This window comes from Quercus lobata, chromosome 8, assembly GCF_001633185.2.
Source record: "Quercus lobata isolate SW786 chromosome 8, ValleyOak3.0 Primary Assembly, whole genome shotgun sequence".
NCBI lineage: Eukaryota > Viridiplantae > Streptophyta > Magnoliopsida > Fagales > Fagaceae > Quercus > Quercus lobata.
The window spans coordinates 39,844,579-39,855,613 of record NC_044911.1 but is presented as its reverse complement, the minus strand read 5'-3'; the positions used below and the strand labels follow the sequence as shown (position 1 = coordinate 39,855,613).

General features: G+C 36.0%; 1 protein-coding gene across 1 annotated transcript; it reads left to right on the top strand.

Moving 5' to 3' along the window:
- The first annotated feature begins 680 nt into the window (after nt 1-680).
- Nucleotides 681-1,088, top strand: LOC115956859. The gene is made up of 2 exons (XM_031075135.1): nt 681-868; nt 917-1,088. Exons 1-2 carry the CDS (start codon nt 681-683, stop codon nt 1,086-1,088), a joined length of 360 nt encoding a protein of 119 aa, XP_030930995.1.
- Nucleotides 1,089-11,035: the final 9,947 nt, after the last annotated feature.

Genomic DNA, 11,035 nt, shown 5'->3' with positions numbered 1-11,035 from the left:
ACAAAAGAGGCTTCCCTAAACCTTACCTAAAGTGTTTAGCTCTAGACAAAGCAAATTATGTATTGAGAGAAGTTCATGAAGGAGCATGTGACAACCATTCAGGAGCTAGAGCACTTGTCCACAAGGTTGTCTGTGTAGGTTATTGCTGGCCAACCATTCAAGCAGATGCTAAGGCTTATGTGAAGGTGTGTGATTAATGTCAATGATTCAGTAATTTCCATAGACAACCATCGGAGTACCTTACCCTGATGATGGCCCCATCTCCCTTTATGCAATGGGGATTGGACATTTTGGGACCCTTTCCAATGGGAACCAGGCATATGAAGTTTCTAGTGGTTGGGATCAATTACTTCATTAAATGCGTGGAAGTTGAACCCTTAGCAAAAATCACACAGCAGAATGTAAAAAACTTCGTCTAGAAGAGCATTGTGTGCCGGTTTGGAGTACTTAGGGTACTAATATCAGACAATGGATGACAGTTCGATGACACACCCTTCAGAGATTTCTGCGAGTAACTTGGAATCAAGAATCATTATTCATCACCCTTCCACCCACAAGCAAACGGACAAGTAAAAGTAGCAAATCAATCCTTGTTGAAAATCTTTAAGACTCGGCTTGAGGGGGCAAAGGGAGTATAGCCAGACGAGCTACCAGGTATTCTATGGGCCTACAGGACGACTATGAGGACCCACACAAGGGAAACTCCTTTCAAACTAGCTTATAGAAGTGAAGCATTCATACTTGTAGAGGTGTACATTGCAAACCATAGGGTGATGAAGTATCAAGACAAGGAGAATGAAGAACAACTTCATCTTAACCTCGATCTAATAGTCGAGGTAAGGATGGATGCGGAGTATAAAACAACAAGGTATAAAAATCTTATGGCTAGACAATATGATACAATGGTGAAATCCAGGTACTTCAACATTGGAGACCTCGTCCTAAAAAGGTTCTCCTGGGCAACTAGAAACTCGGCCCATGGAAAGCTTGGGCCTAATTGGGAAAGACCTTACAGGGTTATCAACTGCAAAAGGCAGAGATCATATTACTTGGAAGCCCTAGATGGATGGAAGCTAGAGCACCCTTAGAATGTTAAGCATCTAAGAAGATACTATCAATGAAAGGTCAGCTTGGACGAGCATCATCATGGACGAGTATTATTATGGATGAAGTTGAAGTTATGTGTTGCTTTCCTCATATTTATTTTTGTTTAGTACCAGCACTACATATTTTCAATATTTTAATTCCCTAAAAGTGCATTAGTTTCCAACTTTTGCGCTGTCTATGGACGAATTTGTAATAGACGAAGTCATTAACTTAGTCTGTTTGTTTGTACATAAGTATGTTTAATTCCCTAAAGGCACTAGCTTCTAAGCATGTGCCATGCTTGTGGACGATGTTTATGTTGTGTATATATAGTTTGGATACCCAATGTATACAATGATGTGTGAATTCCTAATTTTCATGTTATTTTCATTCAAACTAATCCACAAGAAGGCTACAAGCCCAAGACGAGTAAAATCTCTAGATGCAGGGATGTAACGTCTATAAGCTTTCCTTAAAATAAGGATGAAGCAAAGGAAAATAAACCTAAGGTATATTCGTCTAATCAATGGACGAGGTAAAACCTTAGGTATATTCATCTAATCAATTGACAAGGAAAAACGTGCACGTAAAAATACTTAAAATCCATGGATGAATTTGACCAGCCAAACAATCTAATCTTTGGACGAGTAAATGCTGGGAATGTCTTACCCAAAGACGAATAAAGAATCATCTGGCCTATGGACGAGGGACAATGCAAGCTATAAGTCAAATTTATGGACGAATAAAGCTAGCAAAAGAAATACCATTCATAAACGAGTTATACTTGGGAAACAAAGAATGGTAGAAGTGTTAAGCATGAAAAATTTATACTAAAATGGACGATTTAAACAAAGGAAATTTGTTCATTCAATTAGGACGATATAAAATGTTTTCATGAGTGGACAGACCACACTTAAAACCATAGAAATAGCATGGACGATATAAACAAAGGAAAATCATTCATATATAAAGTATACAACATGTTCAACACTAAATAAGGAATGAAAATAAAAATAGACATTCATTCATAAAATTTAAAAAAGGGTAGACGACCACCGTCCAAAAACCCTTAAGTTATTCAAAGCCAATAAAGGCAATTTTATTTGTAGCTCGTCAAAAAACTTGGATGAGGGAATTGTACTTACATGAATCTTAAAAGGAAAAGCCCAAAACAACGAGCACTTCCAAACAAGCTAAAAATAAATAAAATAAATTACTAGGATAAACCACTGGGGGTATCACCCCCAGACTTTGGGTCATCCTTGTTGGCATTAGTGGTATCTTGGGCGGGTTTAATTGAAGCATCTTCCATCACATTGACATCCTTAGAGCTCGTCGAAAGCAGGGAACTCTTTGCGGTAGTGAGGATCATGAAGGAGTCAAAATCCATCTCAGGGTAGGCCTCTTTGGCATCAGAACTAAAGTCTTCATAGCCAGCAACATAATGATGATCTAGACAAGTCTTGAACTTGTTTAAACTCTTGAAGGCTGCGATGGCTTCCTCTTAAGCCTTCTCCATAGACGAAGCAAACTCTTGAACCTTCACCTCAAGGTGATTGATATGAGTTTCCTTCTCAATAGAGTCTGCCTTGAGCTCCTCCACTTCATTCTTTAGTTTCTGCTCAATTCCCTGTAGACGATTAAGCTCCTCAGTCAACCTAATTACATCCCCCTTTTTCAAGAGGACCTCGTTAGTTAGCTCCTTACTCTTCTCCTTGGTAACCTTAGCCTCATTACAAAACTCTTTAGCTTAGGTGGACACGGTGTAAAACTTTGACATGGCCTGAAGAATAGATGGACGAAGGAGAGTTAGAAATTTTCCTTAAATTTCTTACAAAATAAAATAGAGATAATGAAAAACTACGTACCTTGAAAAGGTCATGGATGGCAAAACGCTTAAAGTCCTTCACTAACATGTTGTAGCAAGCGTTCACCTCATGTTTAGTGACGAGTCCTTTGAACAACCTCCAAGCATAACCCTTGTCCAACACCAAGTTAGGAGGACGTTTGGTTGGCTTTGAAGGATGAGTCCTATGAGAAGTTTTGGTTGCAAGAGGAGGAAGATTCTTAGATTAGATGAATGGAGTGGTTTGGACAGGTACCAAGTTCACTGCTGAATCGTCCAGGTCTACCGTTGTAGAAGGGAATTTTGGAACCTTGGGAGGAGGATTCTTGCCAAACTTTTACTTCATAGGACCTCAACGAGTGGGAAGGTCACCAAGGTCCACAGAACTAGATATGACCTTCCTCTTCCCAGTTTGGATGGCAAGCTTCTGGACGACCAAAAGGGTAACATCATCTTGGACCTAGACGTCCTCTTCACCCTCAGTATCACTTGCAACACCTTTCCCTTTATTTTCCTTCATAGTGGCTAACCCTATGGTAAAAAAAAAAAAAAAAAAGAGTTGGATGAAGCTTACTTCGACGAATGGTCTCCTCGTGGGCAAGGTTTTCGACAGTAGGCTTAGGACCAAGTCCCCAAGTAGCTAGGCAACTCAAGGTCACCAAGCTATGGAAGGACTTCTCAGGGAAGGCACGAACTCTGTCAATACGCTCTAAATAAAAACTGTCCAAGTGCGGACGAGTAACAGCTGCACCAATATAAGAGAAGGTTAGACAAGGAAAAAGTTAGATAAAATAAATGAAGAAAGACATACCCTCAAGACGAAGACGACTAGAAGGTTGGTAAAAGGAAGGAAGGGGGTACTATTTACATCAACGGGGTCCCCAGCCCAATTTCCAGAAATTAACAAAAAAAAATTCTTTTTTCCAAAGCCTATCAGAAGAACTACGACCCTTAATCAAACTAAATTAAGGGCCCCTAGAAGAGAATTAGTAAAAACCAGCAAATTGTTTAATCTTTGAAGGCTTATAGCAATAAAGGAACTCATCCACTGTGATTGGACAGTTCCCATCAAGCGTCTTATGCAATAACACTTGCATGGCAACTATTGTCCTCCATCCATTAAGGTTGAGCTGATTTGGTCCAATACCCAACCTATGGAAGAGACCTCTACAAAATAAGTTCAAATGAAATCTAAGATCTACTAGAAGATAGGTGGTATATACACCAAAACCTAAAGAATGAGAACGTCACCATTCCCCCTCTTCAGGTAGACGAGGTCTAAACTTGCTAGAATTTGGTATCTACCTATAAGAGTTTTTAACTTACTCGAGTCTAGAGTAGACGCTACCTCAAGGGCACAACTATAGATTACATTCTTTTCCTCCTCTTCGTCTTAAGGAGGACTAGGTGACCTTCTGGACGAGCTAGCCTCAGCCTCAGAAGTCATCCTACGTTGCATCTCCTGGAAATCCTTTAAAGGAAAACCAGGTACCCTAGACAAATAATGCTCGTCTAAGGAACTACTATCACTACTATAACTTATACTACTCCCACTACTCTCATAACTACCGCCACCACTCCCAAAGGATACATCCTGATACTCGTCTATCTCTCTCTCTCTAGGCTACTACTAGACGCAAACATAATTAGAAGAATGAACAAAGACAAAAACCTAAGGATGAAGGGAAAGAAGTACCTTACGAGACTAAAAGATGAGGACTAGACGAGGCTCTTGGACGAAATGGTAGAAATGAAATTATCAGAACAGTAAAAGGTAAAAGAGAGAGAATGTACATATTTATAAGGCCTAGAGGTGGGTCAACGAAACGTTGCAGACCAACCAAAAATTGACACGTGGCATTTTCATCAAAAAATAAATTGACTCAACCAGCCAACCATTGAGATTATGACACGTGGCACAATCTGGAACAATAAAATTCACCCAGAGTAAGGTCGACATGTGGTACAAAAATTGACCATAAAAATGTTAACGCGTGTAAAAAACCAATAGTTATACTACAGTGGTCTGGACGACCCTTAGATAAGGGGGTAACTGATGGTGAACTAAAAGTTGAACCATCTCCAGTTCGTCCATAGAGTTGTCCAGGACCAAGAAGGTTAACCCAACATAGGAAGGCCATCCACCATGGGGAAGTCATCCGTGGGTATGAAGGTTGTCCATCAGGGAAGCAGCTGGACAACCTCTCAATACTTAGAAAATTTTCAGAATGAATTTATGTACAAAAGTTTATGATTCAAACCACGTTCTACTATTTAAAAGTATGAGCAAAATCTTTATTCATTGCTATAACTTCCCACAAAGTTCTTAACTTCTAATGGCAGTTGTAGAAGATAAGATTGAACCTTCTAACTGCTATAGCAGTTGTGAAAATTAAGTCTGAACCTTCTAACTTTCATACATGTTGAGGAAGTTACTAAACAAGTAACTACTCCAAAACTCAATATAAGGACTCATCCACATCAAATGAAAGTAAGTTTCCACTACTCCTAAAGTTGGAATTCTTGAGTTCTAAAGGAAAAACTAACTTAAGCATCAGAGGGTTCTTGGCCGGTTCACCCCGGTCACCTTTGATTTTTGTGTTTCTTTCTTTTTAGGCCTTCCAGACAACCACTAGCCCATTGAAGCTCGGAGCATTGAGCTTATTGATTTTCTTTGCATCATCAGAGTTCATTTGAAATTTTTCTTTAATTGTTGAGAAAATAATAGAAATCAAATTAATTTTTTTGTTTTATATGATTCATGTTTTTTTTTTCCCTTTAACAAAATTAAATTGTTTATAAAATCTTTGATTACATATTTGTTTTTTTCTTTATATATGTTTATTAATTTGATATGGCATATAAATAAGGATGCTTTTCTAGACATTTTACCATAAAAGAAAGGTCAAGATTAATAGACAATTATTTTTTAAGGACAACCATTCAATTCCCAATGTAAATAATTTTTTTCTCTATTAACTCTCCTTCTAATTTTTTAAATAATTTTTTCTTTAACCAAAATTGCCATATATTCATTATATGATTAGTTATTACATTCTAACCTTTTGTCTTTCTTAAAATAATCATTTTTATTCTCATATAATCATCATCCCAACGTATCAAATTTGTCCTTAGTTGAGTGTAGTCTTACTATCAAAGAGTTTTTTTTTTTTTTTTTTTTTTTTTTTTTTGAACCAATGATAGAATATCAAAGAGTTAAAATCTCTCTTATAAGTCCAAAATTTTTAATTTAATATTTTTAGATAAGTAATTTAATTATATTAATGAAATAAACTATTTAATTTAGATTTTTTTTTCTATTAAGCCTGCATCGCACGGGCATAACACTAGTATAATATAAATTCAGGCATACCAAAGCCCACATTTATTTTTATTTTTATTTTTTTCCTGAATGATTATGCATTACTCAAAAAAGGCCAAGGGGCCCGATCCATATTTTCCTACAGATGAAAACCCAATTCAGAATAAGACAGAGGAATAGGGGCCCAAAGGTATTACACTAAAAGCCCAACCCGCACGGTTATGGGCCACAGAGTTAACAAATAAACAGACAACAGACGTGAATAAAATCCCAAGCTACAAATTTAGGGGCAGGCATTGGAACTGGGTTGCAGTTGTTTCTTACATTACTCGTGGCATCTACAATCTTGGTTGTCTTACTCTTATCATTAGTGTCTTTGTTTTTGTATAACATATTTTGTTTAAACTTTAAACTTTTTAGCTTATTTGTTTTTTTACAATTTTAAAAATTTTGACCATTTTTTTTAAAATGAACAACTATACTTTAACCGATTTATAGCATAAGCATTCAAAAAAAGTTTCTCCAAAAAAAAAAAAAAGCTTTTAGCAAAAAGTTATATCCTAACACACTCTAATGTAATTGTGCTCTACCTCAAGCAGGTTTTTCCTACCCTGAAGTGGTGATGGGGCAATGATGGTTTTTACTTGTCTTGTCCCTCGCCAATAAATAAATAAATAAATATATATATATATATATATAATCTAATAATCTTTATATACCATTCTTACTTAAAATTTTGTTTGTACTCTTTCTATTACCATCTCCCAAAATACTTATCTTTGATCTCTTTTAGCACTTTCTTGAATGCTCATCCCTTTTATCTTTCATCTTTATTTCATTAATGTTGAAACCACCTCATTAAGAATGACAAAATACCTCTAACTTGCCTCTCTCCCCATATGCCATGTTCTTACCCCGAAGAAGAGATTGGGTAGGGACATTATATCCCTAATCAATCCCCATCCCATCATGCCTGCCTCACCTCATTACCATCTTTGATAATTGATACAATGTGAAATTAAAATGAAGTTCCTTGTTTTCAATTTAGCACTCATATTATATCCAATTCTATTGGTTAAATACACTATCTAAAGGCACCAGCTAAATGCTTATTGATGTACAATTTTAAGGATAACCACCAAAGTGGTTGCAGAATTTCAGAGTTGAGACTCAAACTCGACAAAAGATAAATGAATATCATGCTTATCTTTTTTGTGGATGCTCTTAGACAAACTTGAATACCCATCAATGTGTGTTTCCTTGTCAATTTGCAGCTCACATGCAAAAAATAAAATATACACTATGATTTGCATTTTTTTTTTTATGGGGAACAGAATATTCCCAAGTTATAAATCTTGATGTTGATTCTATTCTTGTTATAAATTGGCTAACATTGTATGGTGTTATGGCACCGAACTTGGCTTCACTTATTTTTTATTGCAAGGCCCTCTTGGTCTGAGAGTGGACCGTCCTTCAACACCACGTTTTTTGAGAAACTTGAAGAATACTGTGAATGTCCAGATTTTGTATATTGTAAATATATATATGGGACTATTTTGCAATATTGTACTCCTAATAAGAAGTACCCTATTAACCCTTTTGTATCTAATCACCTAGCTGGGGTGTACTATAATCCCTATATTAAATTAAATAAATTTCCTCTTTCTACCCATAGAATAATAATAATTAAAAGATTAAATTTAAAACAAATCAAAGCAAAAAAGTTGTAATTTGTAATTTAGTAAAAAAAAATATTACTCTTTTAGCCGGTTCAGAAAAACAATACCATTAATCATATATACAAATGTTGCTTATACTTTCCTCAAAAAAAAAAAAAATGTTGATTATATAATTTGAGGTGATTATTCATGGAACTTTATAGTAATCAATAAATTGCCATGTAAGAACTGTTTCTCATACAAATCGCCGAAAACAAAAAAAAATTCTACACCCCCCGTAATGCTAACAATGATGAGACACAACCATATCCGTTACCGGTTTTTCTATTCAGCTGCGAATCTTAACATTGTCATAAATTTCTGCTACATTAAAATATTAACAAACAAACAATCATCCAAACGGCCCCCACGCGCTTCACAAACTTTGACGCCCACGTTCTCCAATCAATGACACCACCGACTGAACACACACGTTGCGAGTTGACGCACGCAAGACGGAAGCGCTTGGGGATTAAAATTACATTACAAATGAAGATAAAAAAAAAGATAATATTAAATGTGTAAAAAGCGCACAGACAAAATCAAAGAGGGGAGACTTAATAAAAAGCAAGAAGACAAAGACAAATATGGGAGAGAGAGGTGGCGGTGAGTAATTGTAAAACTTAAAAAGGTTGTGAATTAGGTTGATTGCACCGAAACAAACAAACAAACAAACAATGATGCGCACGACACGGCTCTCTCTGCCTCTGTAGTCATAGCATTAAACATTTAACATTAAAACGAACGCGTCGAGCGCAAGACATGGACACGCGTCGTGTGCTTAATGGGGTCACTGTTTATGAACGAGCTGTCGGTCCAAAAGAGCGATTCAAAAGGCTACCAAAGGAAAGAAAATATACCATGAGAGAGAGACGGCGATATGACGGACTATACAGACAACTTTTTAAACAAAAAGAAATGGTCTTAAGTTTTACCCACTTGGATTAGCTCCCTATGCCATTCTCACAAATGGAGCGTGTATATAACGCTCTTGATTTTCAAAATTCTAGATTTCTCTTCTTTAAAGTATGTAATTTTGATTAAATTAAGACAATTAAGAAGAGTTGTCTTTTTTTATTAAAAAAAAAAAATTAAAGAGCAAAAATTGGGTCCAATGCTTCACTGAACCTGTTAGGATTATAATATATGCATACTTTTCATAGTGTATCAAATCTTAATATATCAAGTGCATAGGAGCATTGAACATGATGATGCACAAAATCGTCAGTAAGTCAATCATCCATATGTATAGTGACTGGAGGTACCTGAAGAATAAAAGGTGAATCGATAGACAGTATCGGTGGGATGCCAGTTAAAAACCCTCCAAAAGTTAAGTCAGTGACTAAATGATCTCTAACAACTTTAAAAGTATGAAAGTTAAGAAATTCTACATACCTAGTAAAGGGAGTGGCTTGATGCTTATATAATGGTATAAAGCTAACCAATATATGTGAATGTAGGGTCTTTCCTTATAGGGAAAATATGAAGTTAATGCTTCGAGATCCTCGGGGCATAACTTCCCATGTTTGGAGGATACGAATATGTAGAAGAATTTTTGGCCATAGTACACAAGTTCTTTCCATATGAAGATACTGGAATGGAGGACACACAAATGGTGTGGAGCTAAGTATTAGGGGTTGTCTGTCGGGGTTCCTTGTCAGTCACATGACGTACCAAACGAGCATACAGCTGACTATTGCTTTACCAGATATATGAAGGCCAATTGTCATTTAGGCTTGACGATGCTTTTAATCCTTACTAGGATATGAGTACCTGATGACTCTAAGGTGTTAGCCAAATTTGAAGATGATGAAAACGACCCTATCAGAACACAAACTAAGTCATTTAAAATATATATATATTTATTTCTATAATTTTTAAAAGAGAAGTGCTAGTGTGCTACATACACAACATTTTCACAACAAATTTTAGGTAAACTATTAGTGATTTTTATTTGGGTCCATCACTGATATCATTTTTTTACCCATCATTAACAATTTACCACATAAGATCTATTGTGAAAATATTGTATACCTTTTTCTTTGTTTTTTTAGAGAGTTTCAACTTATGATGTCCGTTTTTAATGATAACTCTATATAATACCAAGACACCAATCGGTTTTTAGTATAAGCAGGGATTGAACTTTAAATCTTTTATTCGATCATCAGAGACTTTACCAGTTAAACTAATTGGAACCCACAAATATTGTGTACCTAATATTTCTCTTTTTCAAAAGGTATGAAAGTTTTTGTTTATTAGTAATGCTAAGTCCACAACATTTTCACAAGTCTTAAGTGGTAGTCTTTTATTGATTATAATCTGAGTTCACCACTAATATCACTTTCAATCACCAATAATAATCTACCAACTACAAATTATTCCGAAAGTGTTGTGGACCTATCATTTATTTATTTATTTTCATAAAAACAGAGTTTCTTGATAAAAGTTAACTCTTATTACTTTTGCAAAAATCCTTCCAGAAATAAACTATTTTCCTAAAATAATTGATAAAAAAATTGGCTTCACCGACATCCTTTCCTCTGCAATTAGGATGATAAATAAATTCCTTGTATCATGTGTTTAATTTTGTATCCACAAGACTTGAGAAAAAGTAGGAATCAGATGCATATTCTATGATCTATCCGTGTGAAGCCTTAGAAAAAAAATATTCCAAGCAAAGTGGTAGTAGAAGAGTTTTTTTTGAAAAGGAGGGGAGACTGGGACATACGCTCTAAAGCAAAAGCGTGGAAGAGCAATGGAGAAAAAGGGGAGCCGTAACAGCGGCTTCTAGGCAAAAAGCCGGCACACATGAACTCCTCGCCGCTTGCCCCGAAATTCCCGCGTGCCACGTAACCCCTAGACAACATCATCATAAATCTCACCCCACTCTTGGGCGGCGCCTCTTTCTCAGTCAAACCCCTCGTTGACTGCGCCCCTCTCTCTCTCTCTCTCTCTCTCTCTCTACTTTCTTTAAATATTACTGTATATTAAAATATTAAATATAATTTCCTTAATTACATGGCTGATTCCTGATTGATACTTCTAGATACACAGGAACACCCA